The 21,990-nt window shown below is 40.5% G+C and overlaps 1 protein-coding gene across 2 annotated transcripts in view; it reads left to right on the top strand.

The window, feature by feature from the left end:
- LOC109906631 (sodium/potassium/calcium exchanger 2-like) overlaps positions 1 to 21,990 on the top strand; it is a 182,428-nt gene that overhangs the window by 76,732 nt on the left and 83,706 nt on the right. For both annotated transcript variants that reach the window (XM_031792247.1, XM_031792246.1), the window contains exons 3-4: positions 1,694 to 1,735; positions 9,863 to 9,971. In XM_031792247.1, the coding sequence (XP_031648107.1) occupies positions 1,694 to 1,735; positions 9,863 to 9,971 (151 nt within the window). The remainder of the gene's footprint in view (positions 1 to 1,693; positions 1,736 to 9,862; positions 9,972 to 21,990) is intronic.

The following is a 21,990-nucleotide window of genomic DNA, read 5'->3' as shown; positions in this document are numbered from 1 at the left end:
GTAATCGCTGCCGATGGTGCTTCAACAAAGTACTGAGTAAAGGGTCTGAATACTTATGTAAATGTAATATTTCTGTATTTTAAAAAAACCTGTTTTTGCTTTGTCATTATACGGTATTGTGTGTAGATTGAAACAAACTATTTAATTCATTTTAGAATAAGGCTGTAACATAACAATATGTGGAAAAAGTCAAGGGGTCTTAATACTTTCTGAATGCACTGTATATCTGAATTTGTATCAATACTTTTGGTCCCCTAAAATGGGGAACTATGTACAAGAAGTTATGTAATTTCTAAATGGTTCACCAGATATGGATGAAAATACCCTCCAAATTAAACCTGACAGTCTGCATTTTAACTTCATAGTCATTATATCATTTAATGTCCAAAGTGCGAGAGTACAGAGCCAAAACGACAACAAAAATGGTCACTGTCCCAGTTCTTTTGGAGCCATCGTACATCCCCTGGTCATGTCAAAGGTCGGTTCTATTTTAATAGCTTGTATTAGAGAATTCTAGGCTTAACTTAACCTAGTAGAGGATTGGAATCTAGAAACCCTGTTATGGGTTTACTCACCAAATTATGGCAGCCAAGTTGTGCATTGCTGTATGGCACTAATCAGGCTCAATGGTGAAGTACTGAAGGTGCATAAGGATGGAGGAATTCAGATATGACGCCTAGGGCTGGGAATTAACAGGGACCTCACGATGTGATTTTTATCACAATTCTTAGTTACTGATATGATATGTATTGCGATTCTCACAATTTTCACGATTCTATATGTATTGCGGTTCAATACGGCAATTTTATTGCAATTTCATGTTCCAAACATTTTGCTCACTGTATCTATCTGTATCTATTTTAATAAATCAGCCCAATCCACTTTAAATTTTTTCAAATTGTTGTTGTCTGCTACAGAGATGCTTGAGAAGTTTGTTTTGATAAGTCTTGGAAATAAAAGTGATGACAACATGTTGGCTCACTATTTAAAACAAAGATGTAGAACTAGCTATAGAATGAAAAATACCAGAGTTTTGAAGCAGGTACAGCCGACTAGCGCTAGCTAACTCTACTTAGCATAAAATAAAGTACAAAATATATACTGTATATTTTTTTACAGATAGATACTTGGAGTCAAAGTATCGATATAATATCGGCCAAAATAATATTGCGATATGTAACTATCGATTTTAATAAATCAGCACAATCAACCTTTTTTTATTGCCGCTGTCTTGGAGCTAGAATTGGGATCATGTATGCTAAACAATGCTGATACAAAAAAAGCAGAACGGAGAGCAATGTATAATTCGGCAAACTTAGCAAATGAGGCAACCGTGGTAAGTACATGGGAGTGGCCATCTTCATGCATGTCCGCCATTACTATAACCCCTTTTTCCCCATGGATTTGCCCTTAGCTTGAGTGGTTTTCCATGTGGCTGATAAATCTCAAGAGTCTGCTGAGAAACACGTTTTTTAATCAGGAGCCTATCTTGGTCAGCTATATAATGACTGATATACAGTAGACACAGCACTGCAGTGGTGTCAGTCTCTTGAATCCATTCTCGTCAAATCATCATCACTATGACACTAATGTCTCTCTACTGTCTTCATCTGCCTGTCTCTGGATTGTAAAGGCATGCTTCACATCTATGTGCTCTTTTTCTTTCTCCCTCTCTCTTTTCTTCGATGTGAAGGCTGTGAGTCCCGGGGCACCAGAGGATGAGAGCAAGCTGTCGGTAGGTCCTGTCTGGTTTGTCTATGTTTATGTCTGTGTCTATATGGCTAGTCTAACTACTTTCTCTCCTTCCATACTGTACTCAAGAACCATGCGTTCTCTCTTTTATGGGTTCAACCTGCCTGTAGTATCTCTGTCTTAAAACGTTTTTATTGAACCTTTATTTAACTAGGCAAGTCAGTTAAGAACAAATTCTTATTTACAATGACGGCCTACCTCGGCCAAACCCAGACAACACTGGGACAATTGTGCGCTGGCCAATAGGACTCCCAATCACGGCCGTATGTGACACAGCCTGGATTCAAACCAGGGACTGTAGTGACGCCTTTAGCACCGAGATGCAGTGCCTTAGACCGCTGCTCCACTCGGGTCTGTCTTTGCAATTCAAATATTACTCTCTCAGTACATCACTAGTGCTACTGTGAGTTAATTATACAATGATGCCTACAGTTTCAAACACTTGAAGACCAGTTAATATATCCAAAATGCTAAAACAAAGTTTTTGATCAGAGAGTGTTTTGCTAACAGTCCTCCATAACCAATATAGGCAACAATGAAATATTTACTTTACATTTTGTCCAAAAAGGCCCCAAAACTGTTTTGAACAGCAAAAGAACAATTCTCAGCGGATTCCACTAAGCTGCATACTTATGGCCTTTCACAAACAGCGCAGACAGTCTTGTGCGTCCCAACCCGCACACAACCATATGGCCTTGAGAATTAGCAGCTGACACCTCCAGATTGGGCCGAAGCATCACCACAGGCCAGCCAAAGCGGGCACACTCAAAACAGCTGACGCCTATGACGGTGGCCGATATCCCACATATCTCAAGTTCAGCTCAAACCACCAGAGTAACCTTGGAAAGGCTATTTGGGCTATTTTGGCGATATCATGATGACCACTTTAGCTGTAATCGGTTGCTTTAACCTATGGAGTGGTGCATTCTGTCTGATACCCCTGGACTTGTGCCTGTTTCAGCATTAGGTGCTGTTGAATTAAGCTTACATTTAGCATGAAAGCTTGTGGCTTTCATGCAAAGGATGAATGGTGAATCATATGCAACAGAGTCTCATTAAAGATGATGCTATTGGGCACAGTAGACCTGTCAGAAAGGGCTTTGATTGCTGTGTTGGAGGTGGAACTGCGTTAGAGCTGTCAAATACACAAGCAGCTCCTGACAATATACTGTACCTAGGGCGCTCTTTTAATTTTTGGATAAAAAAACGTTCCCGTTTTAAACAAGATATTTTGTCACGAAAAGATGCTCGACTATGCATATAATTGACAGCTTTGGAAAGAAAATTGCGAAGATATTATCTGTGAGTGCCACAGAACTGATGCTACAGGTGAAACCAAGATTACATTTCAAACAGGAAATGTCCCAGATTTTGAAGGCGCTGTGTTCCAATGTCTCCTTATATGTGAATGTGCCAGGAATGAGCCTACACTTTCTGTCGTTTCCCCAAGGTGTCTGCAGCATTGTGACGTATTTGTAGGCATATCATTGGAAGATTGACCATAAGAGACGACATTTACCAGGTGCCCGCTTGGTGTCCTCCGTCGAAATTATTGTGTAATCTCCAGCTGCGTGCATGTTTCCATTTGGTTCAGAGGAGAAACCAAACTGCCACGAATAATTTATCATCGAATAGATATGTGAAAAACACCTTGAGGATTGATTCCAAACAACGTTTGCCATGTTTCTGTCGATATTATGGAGTTAATTTGGAAAAAAGTTGGCGTTGTAATGACTGAATTTTCGGGTTTTTTTCTTAGCCAAACGTGATGAACAAAACGGAGCAATTTCTCCTACAGAAATTATATTTTTGGAAAAACTGAACATTTGCTATCTAACTGAGAGTCTCCTCATTGAAAACATCCGAAGTTCTTCAAAGGTAAATGATTTTATTTGAATGCTTTTCTTGTTTTTCTGAAAATGTTGCCTGCTGAATGCTAGGCTTAATGCTATGCTAGCTATCAATACTCTTACACAAATGCTTGTGTAGCTATGGTTGAAAAGCATATTTTGAAAATCTGAGATGACAGTGTTGTTAACAAAAGGCTAAGCTTGTGAGCCAATATATTTATTTCATTTCATTTGCGATTTTCATGAATAGTTAATGTTGCGTTATGGTAATGAGTTTGAGGCTATGATTACGCTCCCGGATAGGGGATTGCTCGACGCAAGAAGACAGAAATCCCATGAAGACTTGTTGACGAAATGTGTTTTTCTAGCCACAGTTACAATCCATTTTTCACATTTGAATTTTACAAACATTCACATTAATTGTGTGTTTGGTGTAGGCTTACCTTTTCCTGACAGTTTTAATAGCCGTGTAATTCTCTCTCAGAAAAGTTGAGAATTCCCTGTCAAGTAGAGAGAAAAGGAAGCCCAGCTGGCTTAGCTAGCTTAGCTAGCCTGTAGCCTCAAACGGAGGACACTAACAAATGTATTCAACGCTACAGGAGCTGTGCTTATTTTACTTTATTCTGGGGCAATGTGGACCTTCCATACTTTCAATATAGCAACTGTTTGCTTGCAGAGGACTACAGGGGCAAAGTGGCTACTCTTAGCAAACAAGCAGCAGACTTACACAAGCTACTGGGGAATCCACGGCCACCTACATTTTCTTTCTCACTTCTACGTCGCTCTGGCCTGGTAGAAGTGTCGCTGCCGTGTCGGCTCTCCATAGCCGACTGGCCGGTACTCTGCAGGGATCCCTCCCCAAAGGAGTCTTCCCCTTACCTAGAGTTAGTAGGATGCTCCTGAATGACTTGGTGAATGTTCCTGTTCTCAATCCTACCAACCAGCCATGGAGATATGTCACTTGCCGTGGAAGTTGAAAACAGCAACCTCTGGCAACGGGGGCCTACTTGTCGAAGTTAAGCCCGGACTGGACTCTAGACTGGAGTCTAGAAACAGCTTCGCTGCCCTGGATCCAGAGGTTCTGACGCCTTCTTCCCTGGGGGCTTCTGATATGAGATCGGATCCGGAGGTACCTGCGCCGTGTGTTCTGTCTCCCTCTCCTGTGGCTTCTATCTCAGGTTCAGATCCTCAGAGCTCCCCCTCATCAGACCGTGAGACTGTCTAATACTCCATCTCATTCATTATCCACAATGTATACTACAGCTGGCTCAGGTCCATCGGGTCCCACCGCCCTTCAGTCCTCGAGAGGTTTGCGAATGAACGGCCGGACCTCGTCGGCCATTGCACTAGCTGTCGTCATCGGCAGCTCTATGGTAAGACACATTTCAGTTCCTGGGGCAAAAACCCTTTGCTATCCTGGAGAAAAACAAGGCTGCTTCCAACCATTCTGCGACAGCTGCCGGGAGCTGACACAGTCATAGTCTATGTGGGGTCAAACGACATTAGGAGGGCTAACTCGGAACTGCTGAAAATGAATTTTAAAGGAGGACTAGCTCTGAAAAATTCCCAAAAGCTGGCAATTATTTCAGGTCTGGTACCAACGTTGGGCCGTGGGTGTGAAAGATTTAGCAGGCTACTAGCATTACACACCTGGCTAAAAGTTTCCTGTAGCTCTGTTGGAATATCTTTTATAGATAACTTTGACACCTTTTGGAAACAGAAGATGCTCTACATGAATGACGGAGTCCATCCAAATTATCTTCGCTCCTAGACTCTGTTTACACATTTCAAGGCTGCGTTGAGACAGTGACTTATCGATGACTCAACCCCAGGTTAGATAATCCCTACCATTGTAATGGTGAGTTGTAGTAATGCTGGAAAAAATGTACATAATCCCAGGTGTGTTGACAGTCACAATGAAAGTAACTTTTATGTCCCTCTAACTCCCCTGAATGCCTCTGTCGATCCTATAGCTATTGTATACAGTAATCATGTGTCTATGAACCAGCGTTATATTGTTAGCACTGAGGCGGTGTGCCCTAGTAGGAAGCCCACTGTGTGAAGCTCACCCTGAACTATCAGCTCAAACATACAGTAAATAATAATAAGCTTCCTATTAAAGCAATATAAAAAATCTAGCATTCCAGAAAAGTGATAAAAATAGCCTACATTAACATATATAGCCTAAGTGACAAGGTTCATGAAATCAATAACTTGCTAGTAACAGATGACATTCATATTCTGACTTTCTGAAACTCACTTAGATAATAAATTTAATGATACAGTGGTAGCAATACATGGCTTTAACATCTACAGAACAGACAGAAACGCCAATGCGGTGTTGCAGCGTATATACAGAGACACATTCCTGTAAAGCTTAGAGAGCATCTCATGTTAAATATTATTGAAGTAATATGGCTACAGGTTCATTAGCCTCACCATTCTTGAGGAAAGCTGCTATAGAGCATCAAGTGCTAATAGTCAGTTTCCGGATAATATGTATGAAATGCATGTGATTTTCAACAGAATTTTCAACAATATTTTCTGGGTGACCTTAATATTGACTGGCTTTCATCAAGCTGCCCACTCAATAAAAAGCTTCAATCTGTAACCAGTGCCTGAAACTTGGTTCAGGTTATCAGTCAACCAACCAGAGTATTTACATACAATCATTAAATCATGTATTGATTACATCTTTACTAATGTTGCAGAAATCTGCTTTAAAGCTGTATCCAAATCCATCGGATGTAGTGATCACAATATAGTAGCCATATCTAGGGAAACCAAAGTTCCAAAAGCTGGACCTAATATAATATATACACAAGGTCATACAATACGTTTTGTAATGATTCCTATATTGAGGATATAAAGAATATTTGCATGTCTGTGGTGTGTAATGAGGAGCAACCAGACACTGCACTTGATACATTTATGAAATTGCTTGTTCCAGTTACTAATAAGCATGCACCCATTAAGAAAATGACTGTAAAAACAGTTAAATCCCCGTGGATTGATGAGGAATTAAAGAGAGGGATGAGGCAAAAGGAATGGCAAATTCCTGTGTCGTTGCACGACCGATTGGCAAACGTACTGCAAATTGAGAATTCATGTGACTAAACTGAATAAAAATAATAAACTATACTGTGAAACAAAGATAAAATATATAAAGACTGATAGTAAAAAGCTTTGGAGTTTGCAAAAAGGCAAACTCAGCTCCATCATGCCGACACTACACATCCAAGTATAACTGTCCAAATGATTAAAGACCAACATTGTAATTTTGATTTCCGAAAAGTAAGTGTGGAAGAGGTGAAACATTATTGTTGTCTATCAATAATGACAAGCCACCTGGGTCTGACAACTTGAATGGAAAATTACTGTGGAAAATAGCGGACGATATTGCCACTCCTATTTGCTATATCTTCAATCTAAGCCTACAGTTGAAGTCGGAAGTTTACATACACCTTAGCCAAATACATTTAAACTCAGTTTTTCACAACTCCTGACATTTAATCCTTTTAAAAATGTCTTGTCTAAGGTCAGTTAGGATCACCAGTTTATTTTAAGAATGTGAAATGTCAGAATAATAGTAGAGAGAATGATTTCTTTCAGATTTGATTTCTTTCATCACATTCCCAGTGGGTAAGAAGTTTACATACACTCAATTAGTATTTGGTAGTATTACCTTTAAATTGTTTAACTTAGCGTTCTTCAAGCTTCCCACAATAAATTGGGTGAATTTTGGCCCATTCCTCCTGACAGAGCTGGTGTAACTGTGTCAGGTTTGTAGGCCTCCTGGCTTGCACACGCTTTTTCAGTTCTGCCCCCAAATTGTCAATAGGAATGAGGTCAGGGCTTTGTGATGGCCACTCCAATACCTTGACTTTGATGTCCTTAGGCCATTGTGCCACAACTTTGGAAGTATGCTTGGGGTCATTGTCCATTTAGAAGACCCTTCCTGACTGATGTCTTGAGATGTTGCTTCAATATATCCATATAATTTTCCTACCACATGATGCCATCTATTTTGAGAAGTACACCAGTCCCTCCTGCAGCAAAGCACCCCCACAACATGATGCTGCCACCCCCGTGCTTCACGGTTGGGATGTTCTTTGGCTTGCAAGCCTCCCCTTTTTTTCCTTCAAGATGGACATTATGGCCAAAAAGTTATATTTTTGTTTCAGCAGACCAGAGGACATTTCTCCAAAAAGTGTGGTCTTTGTCCCCATGTGCAGTTGCAAACCGTAGTCTGACTTTTTTTGCTCCGTTTCGGAGCAGGGGCTTCTTCCTTGCTGAGCGGCCTTTCAAGTTATGTCATTATAGGACTGGTTTTACTGTGGCCATATTTCCTCCAGCTTCTTCACAAGTCCCTGGGATTGATTTGCACATTTCACACCAAAGTAAGTTCATCTCTAGGAGACAGAACGTGAGTGGTATGACGGCTGCGGGGTCCCATGGTGCTTATACTTGCGTACTATTGGTTGTACAGATGAACGTGGTACCTTCAGGCGTTTGGAAATTGCTCCCATGAACCAGACTTGTGGAGGTCCACAAATTTTTTCTGGGGTCAAGGCTGATTTCTTTTGATTTTCACATGATTTAAAACAGTGGCACTGAGTTTGAAGGTGGGCCTTGAAATACATCCACAGGTGCACCTCCAATTGACTCAAATGATGCCAATTAGCCTATCACAAGCTACTAAAGCCATGACATAATATTTTGGAATTTTCCAAGCTGTTTAAAGGCACAGTCGACTTTTGTATGTCAACTTGTATGTAAACTTCTGACCCACTAGAATTGTGATACAATGAATTATAAGTGAAATAATCTGTCTGTAAACAATTGTTGGGAAAATTACTTGTGTAATTCACAAAGTAGATATCCTAACCGACTTGCCAAAACTATAGTTTGTGAACAAGAAATTTGTGGAGTGGTTGAAAAATGACTTTTAATGACTCCAACCTAAGTGTATGTAAACTTCTGACTTCAACTGTACGTAAATTGTGTGCCCTCAGACCTAAAGGGAAGCAAAAGTCATTCCGCTACTCAAGAATAGCAAAGCCCCCTTTACTGGCTCAAATAGCAAACCAATTCAGCCTGTTACCAACCCTTTGTAAGCTTTTGGATAAAATGTTGTTTGACCAGATACAATGCTATTTTACATTAAACAAATTGACAGACTTTATGCATGCTTATAGGGAAGGATATTTAACACAAATGACTGGCTGAGGTTTGGCTGAGAGTCTGGGAGAAATTGGCTGAGAGAAATGGATTATAAAAAGATTTTGGGAGCTGTTTTGTTAGACTTCAGTATGGCTTTTGACATTATCGATCATAGTCTGCTGATGGCAAAACATATGTGTTATGGATTTACACCCCCTGCTATATTGTGGATAAAGAGTTACCTGTCTATATTGTGGACAAAGAGTTACCTGTCTAACAGAACACAGAGGTTATTCTTCAATGGAAGCCTCTCCAACACAATCAAGGTAGAATCAGGAATTCCCCAGTGCAGCTGTCTAGACCCCTTACACTGTTCAATCTTTACTAATGACATGTCACTGGCTCTAAGTAAACCCTGTGTGTCTATGTATGTGGATTACTCAACACTGTACATGTCAGCTAATACAGTGAGTGAAATCACTGCAATACTTAAAAAGGGGCTGCAGCCAGTTTTAGAATGGGTGGCAATAAATAAGTTAGTCCTAAGTATTTCTATAATTAAAAGCATTGTATTTGGGAGAAATCATTCACTAAACCCTGAACCTCAACTAAATCTTGTAATAAATCATGTGGAAATTGAGCAAGTTGAGGTGACTAAACTGCTTGGAGTAACCCAATCCAGGGTTACTCCAAGCAGTTTAGTCACCTCAACTTGGTTTAGTGAATGATTTCTCCCAAATACAATGCTTTGATTTCAGTGATTTCACTCACTGTATTAGCTGACATGTACAGTGTTGAGTAATCCACCTACATAGACACACAGGGTTTACTTAGAGCCACATAGTCAAAACGTGTTGATGCAACAGTAGCTAAAATGGGAAGAAGTCTGTCTATAATAAAGCTCTGTTCTGCCTTCTAAATAACACTATCAACAAGGCATGTCCTAGTTTTGTCACACCTGGAATACTGTCCAGTCGTGTGACCAGGTGCCACAAGCCTTTGTCCTTCAGGTATTTCCTTAGGGGAACAGCCAAGGACTTGAAAGGATTGTGTAATGATGCCATTGTTTGTTTGACAGCGTTGACCTCCTTTTGCAGGCTAGGCCACGGCTCCAGAGAGGTGGCAGCTCAGCCTCCCTGCACAACAGCCTGATGAGAAACAGCATCTTTCAGCTTATGATCCACACACTGGACCCACTCAGTGAAGGTAAGCAGTTATCCAACATACACAACACTGTTTCTCTATTCTTGTCTTGCTACTAATGTTTACACAAAGCGACATGGTATGCCTTGTTTTTATCTTTGCCTGGTTCCACTTCCATACAGTGCCAGAAAGTTAACGGGTGTTCATAATCCCGGTCCTCTTCAGGTTAACCCAGGACTTTCTGTCACTCGACCAATGCTCAATGGAGAGAGGTTGAGTTGTTGCACATACGTTTTTGCAGTTAGATGGATTCTAATAGAACCATGTTCTTCATGGCCTTTTGATAAATAAATATAGAACACACCATAAAACCTATATTCCGATACTGTGTAATGAATATGTCTTCATTCTACCATAAATATAGCACTATCCACTACTATCCCTTTCAGAGCAGTACAGTAGTATAATGTACTTCAAGTCACTTGCTGCTCTGACTTACAGTATAGCTCTGAGAGCTGTAAATAACATTCCCAGGTTAAACCTGTTGCTCGGGCCCTATACTTTATATTGTTATTTATTGTAGCAGAATTTTGCTTGTTATTTCAGACCAGGGCTCTGTGAACATATACAGTACCCCATAGGAGCCTAGTGAGGGGAGGATAGTTCATAATAATGGCTGGAATAGAGTGAATTGAATGGTATCAAACACATGGAAAGAACAGAAAGGCCCACGCACTGTACATCCCCCTAATTACCACCTTTCAAATCAAATCAAAGTTTATTTGTCACGTGCGCCGAATACAGCAGGTGTAGACCTTACAGTGAAATGCTTACTTACAGGCTCTAACCAACAGTGCAATTTCAACAAACAAAAAAAGTATTAGGTGAACAATAGGTAAGGAAAGAAATAAAAACAACAGTAAAAACAGACAGTGAAAAATAACAGTAGCGTGGCTGTATACAGTAGCGAGGCTATATACAGGCACCGGTTAGTCAGGCTGATTGAGGTAGTATGTACATGTAGATATGGTTAAAGTGACTATGCATATATGGTAAACAGAGAGTAGCAGCAGCGTAAAATAGGGGTTGGGGGTGCACACAATGCAAATAGTCTGGGTAGCCATTTGATTACCTGTTCAGGAGTCTTATGGCTTGGGGGTAAAAACTGTTGAGGAGCCTTTTTGTCCTAGACTTGGCACTCTAGCACTGCTTGCCATGCGGTAGTAGAGAGAACAGTCTATGACTGGGGTGGCTAGGGTCTTTTTTTAGGGCCTTCCTCTGACACCGCCTGATGTAGAGGTCCTGAATGTCAGGATATACTGAGCCATACGCACTACCTTCTGTAATGCCTTGCGGTCGGAGGCTGAGCAGTTGCCGTAACAGGCAGTGATGAAACCAGGATGCTCTCGATGTTGCAGCTGTAGAACCTTTTGAGGATCTGAGGACCCATGCCAAATCTTTTTAGTATCCTGAGGGGGAAAAGGCTTTGTTGTGCCCTCTTCACGACTATCTTGGTGTGTTTGGACCATTCTAGTTTGTTGGTGATGTGGTCACCAAGGAACTTGAAGCTCTCAACCTACTCCACTACAGTCCCGTCGATGAGAATGGGGGACATGCTCGGACCTCCTTTTCCTGTGTCGTGGAAATTTCCTGTATTTACCCAATCATGAGAGCAAACCACTCATAAGTCAGAGTTAGTTATCACAAAGTCCATCTTTAATTATATGAGCTCCATCACAACCCTGTGACTCTCAGATCAATTCAGTGTCTATAAATGGACTCTGAGAGTCCCTTACACATTGTAACTGAGATCCTTTATAGCAAAGACACACATAGCCAGACAGCATCGTCATAATTTATCGTTCAGCTTTGTCTCCCAAACTATGTTATTTTCTCAAACTCAGAACCATAAACCAATCCTCCATATCAACAGGCATATATATAAAATCCATCCTATCTTGACAAGATCACAGAGACACATTGACTGGCACACAGACATTGTGGAGCCAAGAGATACACGCTTGAGCTCTCCCCTCTCTCCAGCCCAAATAACTTAGTCTTGACAGAGAACAGATACTGCAACCCCGCCACAGTATTATACAAACACATTCTGATGAGAAGTAACTTACAAACATATGATGAATATAAAACATCTTACCTATGTTACCAACTAATTCTGATTATTCCCCAACACCTGTAGTCCACAAACATCTCCTTAGTCTTGGTTACATTGAGGGATAGGTTGTTATTCTGGCACCACCAGGCCAGGTCTCTGACCTCCTCCCTATAGACTGTCTCGTCGTTGTCGGTGATCAGGCTTACCACTGTTGTGTTCTCTACAAACTGAATGATGGTGTTGGAGTCGTGCCTAGCCATGCAGTCATGGGTGAGCATGGAGTACAGGAGGGGACTGAGCACGCATCCCTGACGGGCTCCAGTGTTGAGGATCAGCGTGGCAGATGTGTTGCTACCTACCCTCATCACCTGGGGGCAGCCCGTCAGGAAGTCCAGGATCCAGTTGCAGAGGAAGGTGTTTAGTCCCAGGATCCTTAGCTTAGTGATGAGCTTTGAGGGTACTATGGTGTTGAACGCTGAGCTGTAGTCAATTAATAGCATTCTCACGTAGGTGTTCCTTTAGTCCAGGTGTGAAAGGGCAGTGTTGAGTGCAATAGAGATTGCATCATCTGTGGATTTGTTTGGGCGGTATGCAAATTGGAGTGGGTCTATAGTTTCTGGGGTAATGGTGTTGATGTGAGCCATGACCAGCCTTTCAAAGCACGTCATGGCTACGGACGTGAGTGCTACAGGTCTGTAATCATTTAGGCAGGTTGCCTCTGTGTACTTGGGCACAGGGACTATGGTGGTCTGCTTGAAACATGTTGGTATTACAGACTCAATCAGGGAGAGGTTGAAAATGTCATTGAAGACACCTGCCAGTTGGTCAGCACATGTCCGGAAACACAGGTCCTGGTAATCCTTCTGGCCCCACAGTCTTGTGAATGTTGACCTGTTTAAAACCTCTTTGAGTTAGGCGTGCCGCTTGTGCCCCACCTCGACATCATCCGGTGAAATTGCAGAGCGCGAAATTCAAAATACAAAAATCTTAATATTAAACATTCATGAAAATACAAGTGTCTTACATAATTTTAAAGCTTAACTTCTTGTTAATCCAACCTCTTTGTCAGATTCCAAAAAGGCTTTAGTGGCAAAAGCATACCATGTGATTATCTGAGGACAGCTCCCCACATACACCAACATTAAAATCATTTTCCAAACCATCAGAGGCGTCAGAAATAGCGATAAAATAAATCAATTACCTTTGAAGTTCTTCCTCTGTTAGCAATTCCAAGGGTTCCAGTTACACAACAAATGGTTGTTTTGTTCGATAAATTCCTTCTTTATATCTTTAAATCAGTTTATTTGGCGCGTTTGGTTCTGTAATCCACCCGTTCCACTCGTTCAACATGTAGACAAAGGAATCCCAAAGTTACCAATAATCTTCGCCCAAACAAGTCAAACGACGTTTCTAATCAACCCTCAGGTACCCTAATATGTAAATAAATGATACAGTTTAATACGGAATGTAGTATGTTCAATACCGGAAATAAATAACGAAGCGCGCGCCCTCATCCACGCTCGCTACAAGACTACAGTCCAAATGAGAGCCACCTTGAAAAACTACAACTACTAACTCATTTTTCAAAAAACAAGCCTGAAACCTTTTCTAAAAACTGTTGACATCTAGTGGAAGCCATAGGAACTGCAATCTGGGAGGAATTCCTTTGAATATCCCATGGACAAGCAGTTGAATGGGCTGTGACCACAACAATTTTTTTTATTTTGGATGGATTCTCCTCTGGTTTTTGCCTGCCATATCAGGTCTGTTATAAGCACAGACATTATATTAACAGTTTTAGAAACCTCAGAGTGTTTTCTATACAATGCTACCAATTATAGGCATATCCTAGCTTCTGGGCCTGAGTAACAGGCAGTTTACTTTGGGCACGTCAGTCATCCGAACTTCCGAATACTGCCCCCTTGCCTTAAGAAGTTTTAAAGGTCTTACTCACGTCGGCTACAGAGAGTGTGATCACACAGTCGTCCGGAAGAGCTGATGCTGTCATGCAAGCCTCAGTGTTTGCTTGCCTCGAAGCGAGCAAAGAAGTGATTGAGCTCGTCAGGTAGGCTCGTGTCACTGGGCAGCTGGCGGCTGTGCTTCCCTTTGTAGTCCACAATCCACAAGGAAGTTCGTCAGGTCAAAGGAAACCATTTGTTGGATGTGTTTAGTACCATTCCATTCCATTCCAGCCATTACTATGATCCCATTCTCCAATTTAAGGTGCCACGAACCACTCACTGACAGTGAGTCATGGTGTCTACCAGTCTCCCTGCTCTGTTTCTTTCTTGTGTCATTGAGCTCACTAAAAACTGTGGGCACCTCAATTCCCCCATGTGAGATGAGGTCTTAATTTCCATCTCATATCTGAAGGGTAGGATGGAGTCAAATAATGCACCTGCTGTTTTAGCCGTTTGTATTTTAGCCAACCTTTTGCAAATTATAAGTCTTTAGGCATTCCCTGCTTAAGATTGGTCCTGACCATGGACTAGGTTGAAGTTATTCTCCTATCACTACTGTCTATCTTCAAAACAATGTGACATCAGTCATGAAAAAATGTGGTGCTTGTGAGCTCAAGTAAATTCCAGATCCAGTTCAAATGAAGACTCTATTAATATTATTTTATTTGCTTGAGCTATGCCTCTGGTCTGAAATCCAGTGTCACCTCTCCAAGGACATAATAGGATAAATATAGCTACAGTGCCTTCAGAAAGTATTCATACCCTTGACCTATTCCACATTTTGTTGTGTTACAGCCTGAATTCAAAATGGATTAAAACATTTTATGGGTATGTGGCATGCTATCGTCCCACCTGGCCAACATTCGGTGAAATTGCAGAGCACCAAATTCAAAAACAGAAATACTCATAATAAAAATTAATAATACATACAAGTGTTATGCATCGGCATAACGATACTTCTTGTTAATCCAACCGCGGTGTCAGATTTCAAAAAAGCGTTTTGGCGAAAGCATACCATGAGATTATCTGAGGACAGCGCCCAGCACACAAAACACTACAAACAGTTACCAGCCAAGTATTGGAGTTACAAAAGTCAGAAATAGCGATACAATTAATCACTTACCTTTGATGATCTTCATATGGTTGCACTCACAAGACTCCCAGTTTCACAATAAATGTTTGTTTTGTTTGGTAAAGTCCCTCTTTATATCCGAAAACCTCTGTTTTGTTGGCGTGTTTTGTTCAGTAATCCAATGGCTCAAAGGCAGTCACAACAGGCAGACGAAAAATCCAAATAGTATCCATAAAGTTCGTAGAAACATGTTAAACGATATTTATAATCAATCCTCAGGTTGTTTTTAGTCATAATGATCGATCATATTTCAACCGGACAATAGCTTCATCAATATGAAAGAAAAACAAGAAAGGCGTGCTCTCGGTCGGGCGCAGCAAACAGGTCTGGGGACTTTCCACTGTCCACTTACTCAGAGTGATCTTACTCCCTATTTTTTCAGAATACAAGCCTGAAACGATTTCTAAAGACTGTTGACATCTGGTGGAAGCCATAGGAAGTGTAATTTGAGTCCTAAATCATGGGATACTCTATAGGCAGTCAATGGAAAACTACAAACATAAAAAAATCCCACTTCCTGGATGGATTTTTCTCAGGTGTTCGCCTGACAAATCAGTTCTGTTATACTCACAGACATTATTTTAACAGTTTTAGAAACTGTAGTGTTTTCTATCCAAATCTACCAATTATATGCACATCCTAGCTTCTGGGCATGAGTGACAGGCAGTTTAATTTGGACACGCTTTTCATCCAGAGGTGAAAATAGTGCCCCCTACCATAGTGAGGTTAAATATTTTTTTCCCCACCCATCTACACACCCATCTTTCACCCATCCCCATACTAATTCACCCATCCCTGACACTGAAGCATCCCCATAGCATGAAGCTGCCACCACCATGCTTCACATTAGTGAGGGCGTTAGATGGGTGATGAGCTGTGCCTGGTTTTCTCAAGACATAGCACTTTGCATTCATGCCAAATAGTTACATTTCTCATCAAATTACATAATCTTTTGCCTTAATCTCTCATAGTCTTTCACGTGTCTTTTTTCAAACTCCAGGTGTGCTGCCATATGCCTTTTTCTCATGAGTGGCTTCCATCTTGCCACTCTCCCATAAGCCCAGATTGATGCAGTGCTATGCTCTCATCTCAGCCAAGAAACTCTGTAGCTCTGTCAGAGTTGTCAATCAGTTCTTGGTCACCTCCCTGACCAAGGTCCTTCTTGCCCGGTTGCTCAGTTTGTTCGGACAGCCAGTTCTAGGCAGAGTCTGGGTAGTTATGTATATTTTTAATTTCCCAATGATGGAGACCACCGTTCTCTTGGAAACTTCCAACACTCCAGAAATTGTTTAATACCATTCCCCAATTCTATCTCAGAGATATACGGATAGTTCCTTTCTGCTCTGACATGCACCGTCAACTGTGGGACCTTTTACAGACAGTTGTGTTTCTGTCTAAAATGTCATGTCTAAACAATTGAATTGGCCACAGGTTGACTCCAATCAAGTTGTAGTGACGTCTCAAGGATGATCAAAGGAAATTGGATGCACCTGAGTTCAATTTGGAGTGGCATAGCAAAGGCGTGTAATAGCTACGTAAATTACACTTCTGTATTTCATTTTTTTATAATAAAATGTTTTCACTTTGTCATTGTGAGATATTGTGTTGATGGGTGAGAAAATATATTTTTTAAATACATTTTGAATTCAGGCTATTACACAGCAAAATGTGGAATAAGTCAAGGTACATGAATAGTTTCTAAAGGCACTGTATGTCATGGTGGGAGTCCATATAATGGGACTTTCACAAACACTATTAGCCCACAGATATGTGTAATGCTTTTATCCTAATAAATGGCTGCTAAGGGAAACATCTTAAATGTAATGTGAGCTCAGTGTAATATCGGGAATCTAGTGAAGGAGAGCGCTGATTTATTTTAATCCAAGTTGAAAACCTATTAGCTATTTACAGAGAAATTATAAATGGCATCGCGTCAGGGCTGAATATGCTAATTCAGTGGGGAGGTACAGTGTCATTCCAATCTAATCCCGTCAAGGGAGTAGGGTGAAAATATCACCCAATTTTGCAATGCAAATAGAAAGGCAAGGAACTTGAGGGTGCCCTGAATGATTTGCGTTCCAAAGGATTCTCCATATTAAAGCTTAGATGAAGGAGATTTTTGAAGTTCAGAGAAACATAGCAGCCATGTTTTTATATGTGGGATGAATGTAGTTGAGCATTTCCATTTTTTTTTTATAAGTGAGTGCCGAAGAAATGTAGGTGTGAAGAAATATTGTCAATAGTTTAAAGGAGTAAATGACTAGTGTTGTTGACCTGTAAAATGGTCTGCTGTTCTGAGGACTGGTTGTGTAGTTAATTACAGTGCCTTGCGAAAGTATTCGGCCCCCTTGAACTTTGCGACCTTTTGCCACATTTCAGGCTTCAACATAAAGATATAAAACTGTATTTTTTTGTGAAGAATCAACAACAAGTGGGACACAATCATGAAGTGGAACGACATTTATTGGATATTTCAATGTTTTTTAACAAATCAAAACCTGAAAAATTGGGCATGCAAAATTATTCAGCCCCTTTACTTTCAGTGCAGCAAACTCTCTCCAGAAGTTCAGTGAGGATCTCTGAATGATCCAATGTTGACCTAAATGACTAATGATGATAAATACAATCCACCTGTGTGTAATCAAGTCTCCGTATAAATGCACCTGCACTGTGATAGTCTCAGAGGTCCGTTAAAAGCGCAGAGAGCATCATGAAGAACAAGGAACACACCAGGCAGGTCCGATATACTGTTGTGAAGAAGTTTAAAGCCGGATTTGGATACAAAAAGATTTCCCAAGCTTTAAACATCCCAAGGAGCACTGTGCAAGCGATAATATTGAAATGGAAGGAGTATCAGACCACTGCAAATCTACCAAGACCTGGCCATCCCTCTAAACTTTCAGCTCATACATGGAGAAGACTGATCAGAGATGCAGCCAAGAGGCCCATGATCACTCTGGATGAACTGCAGAGATCTACAGCTGAGGTGGGAGACTCTGTCCATAGGACAACAATCAGTCGTATATTGCACAAATCTGGCCTTTATGGAAGAGTGGCAAGAAGAAAGCCATTTCTTAAAGATATCCATAAAAAGTGTCGTTTAAAGTTTGCCACAAGCCACCTGGGAGACACACCAAACATGTGGAAGAAGGTGCTCTGGTCAGATGAAACCAAAATTGAACTTTTTGGCAACAATGCAAAACGTTATGTTTGGCGTAAAAGCAACACAGCTCATAACCCTGAACACCCTATCCCCACTGTCAAACATGGTGGTGGCAGCATCATGGTTTGGGCCTGCTTTTCTTCAGCAGGGACAGGGAAGATGGTTGGAGCCAAATACAGGACCATTCTAGAAGAAAACCTGATGGAGTCTGCAAAAGACCTGAGACTGGGATGTAGATTTGTCTTCCAACAAGCCAATGATCCAAAACATAAAGCAAAATCTACAATGGAATGGTTCAAAAATAAACATATCCAGGTGTTAGAATGGCCAAGTCAAAGTCCAGACCTGAATCCAATCGAGAATCTGTGGAAAGAACTGAAAACTGCTGTTCACAAATGCTCTCCATCCAACCTCACTGAGCTCGAGCTGTTTTGCAAGGAGGAATGGGAAAAAATGTCAGTCTCTCGATGTGCAAAACTGATAGAGACATACCCCAAGCGACTTACAGCTGTAATCACAGCAAAATGTGGCGCTACAAAGTATTAACTTAAGGGGGCTGAATAATTTTGCACGCCCAATATTTCAGTTTTTGATTTGTTTAAAAAATTTGAAATATCCAATAAATGTCGTTCCACTTCATGATTGTGTCCCACTTGTTGTTGATTCTTCACAAAAAAATACAGTTTTATATCTTTGAAGCCTGAAATGTGGCAAAAGGTCGCAAAGTTCAAGGGGGCCGAATACTTTCGCAAGGCACTGTATACTGGAAGTTGTAGTTGGACTGGAATGATTTCATCTTTTACAGTCTTCACTTACCTGGAAGCTGAGCCTTCAATTAAACGATTCAAAAATAATATTAATAAATTGTGCTGCTTAGTGACTATTACCATGCATGACCTCCTAGTCACACTCCTAGATGCCACATTACCCCATTACACACCATTATTTACATTTAGTCGTTCTATCTGGCTGATAAAGTTCTAAATCACAGTCTGGTATGGGAATATAAATGTGTGATGGCGTAGTGTGGTGTAGAAATAAATGCAACCATCCAACCTTCTCCATCTTGCAGTTTGTTTAGCAGCCAACTGTATGTGGTTCTCAAATAGATTTCAAATACTTACCACCTGGTGGTTAAATCATTTTTGTACCATGTGACCTTTAATTAAGGGATTTGAAACATTGTGCAGTTCCTTTAAAAGATAATGGAATGTTGTAAGATTGTAAATGATTCTGACCAGTCTCAGAGTCAGTGTTTCCATATTCTTTACATGGAAAGATCCTGACTATGCAAAGTAGCCTTTATTACGAAACTAAATCAATTCAAAGTTCATTCGTCATATACACAGGATACATCAGGGTAATTAAATGCTTACTTGAGAGCTACCTCTCAACAGTGTAGTGAAATATAGTAAAAATAAAACAACAATAACACAATAAGGCAATAAGTAGTAAACAAATATTAAAAAGTATAAAAGTAGTATTAAAATTAGCAGCAGTAGAGCATTAAGATGTGGTGGGAAATATACACTGAGTATACCAAACATTATGCACCCTGACCTTTTGCCCTCAGAATAGCCTCAATTCGTCGATGCATGTACTGTACAAGGTGACGAAAGCGTTCCACAGGAATGCTCGCCCATGTTGACACCAATACTTTCCATAATTGTGTCAATTTGGCTGGATGTCCTTTGTGTGGTGGACCATTCTTGATACACATTCTTTAAAAACGCAGCAAAATTGCAGTTTGTGACACAAACCAGTGCGCCTGGCACCTATTACCATATCCCATTCACTTAAATATTTTGTCTTGCTCGTTCATCCTCTGAATAGATGGACGAGACTTCAAGACTTCAAGATCCTTCTTTAATCATCTACACTGATTTAAGTGGCATCAATAACGCAGGTAGCCTAGTGGTTATAATGTTGGGCCAGTGACCGAAAGGTTGCTGGATCAAATCCCCAAGCTGACAAGGTAAAAATCTGTAATTCTGCCCCTGAACAAGGCAGTTAACCCACTGTTCCCTGGTAGGCCGTCATTGTAAATAAGATCAGTTTTTCAGTTTGTTCAGTTTTTCCAAAAATATTATTTGTGTAGGAGAAATCGCTCCGTTTTGTTCATCACGTTTGGCTAAGAAAAAAACCCGTATCCGGGAGTGTAATTATAGCCTCAAGCTCATTACCATAACGCAATGTTAACTATTCATGAAAATCGCAAATGAAATGAAATAAATATATTGGCTCTCAAGCTTAGCCTTTTGTTAACAACACTGTCATCTCAGATTTTCAAAATATGCTTTTCAACCATAGCAAAACAAGCATTTGTGTAAGAGTATTGATAGCTAGCATTAGCATTAAGCCTAGCATTCAGCAGGCAACATTTTCACAAAAACAAGAAAAGCATTCAAATAAAATCATTTACCTTTGAAGAACTTCGGATGTTTTCAATGAGGAGACTCTCAGTTAGATAGCAAATGTTCAGTTTTTCCAAAAATATTATTCGTGTAGGAGAAATCGCTCTGTTTTGTTCATCACGTTTGGCTGAGAAAACCCCCAGAAAATTCAGTCATTAAAACGCAAACCTTTTTCCAAATTAACTCCATAATATCGACAGAAACATGGCAAACGTTGTTTAGAATCAATCCTCAAGGTGTTTTTCACATATCTATTCGATGATAAGTCACTCCTGGCAGTTTGGTTTCTCCTCTGTTCAAAATGGAAACATGCACGCACCTGGAGATTACACAATAGTTTCGACGGAGGACACCGATAGGACACCTGGTAAATGTAGTCTCTTATGGTCAATTTTCCAATGATATGCCTACAAATACGACACAATGCTGCAAACACCTTGGGGAAACGACAGAAAGTGTAGGCTCTCTCCTTGCGCATTCACAGCCATATAAGGAGACATTGGAACACAGCGCCTCAAAAATCTGTCTCACTTCCTGTATGAAATTTCATCTTGGTTTCGCCTGTAGCATTAGTTCTGTGGCACTCACAGACAATATCTTTGCAGTTTTGGAAACGTCAGTGTTTTCTTTCCAAAGCTGTCAATTATATGCATAGTCGAGCATCTTTTCATGACAAAATATCTTGTTTAAAACGGGAACGTTTTTCATCCAAAAATGAAATACTGCCCCCAGAGGTTCAAGAGGTTAACTGACTTGCCCAGTTAAATAAAATACAAATAAGGGATCATAGCTGCGGCTCCCCATTGCAGGACTCCTGAGTGTTGCAGCGGTCTAACACAGAACCCAAACCGGCTGCACGCGTGCGCTATCGTGCATACATTTATTTTGTACCCTACACCAAACGCGATGAGTTGTTATTTTACCTGAAATGCACAAGGTCCTCTACTCCGACAATTAAAACTTCTTAGGGCTGATATTTTGTTAACGGGATCGATATGACAACAGCCAGTGAAAGTGCAGAGCGCCAAATTCAAACAACAGAAATCACATAATAAAAATTCCTCAAACATACAAGTATCTTAAACCATTTTAATGGTAATCTTGTTGTTAATCCCACCAAAGTGTCCGATTTCAAATAGGTTTTACTGCAAAAGCACCACAAACAATTATTATGTTAGGTCACCGTCAAGTCACAGAAGATTCTGCAATTTTTCCAGCCATAGAGAGGAGTCACAAAAAGCACAAATAGAGATAAAATGAATCTCTAACCTTTGATGATCTTCATCAGATGACACT

This window comes from Oncorhynchus kisutch, linkage group LG16 (genome assembly GCF_002021735.2).
Source record: "Oncorhynchus kisutch isolate 150728-3 linkage group LG16, Okis_V2, whole genome shotgun sequence".
NCBI lineage: Eukaryota > Metazoa > Chordata > Actinopteri > Salmoniformes > Salmonidae > Oncorhynchus > Oncorhynchus kisutch.
The sequence above is the reverse complement of the archived record's forward strand: the minus strand, read 5'-3'. Positions and strand labels throughout refer to the sequence as shown.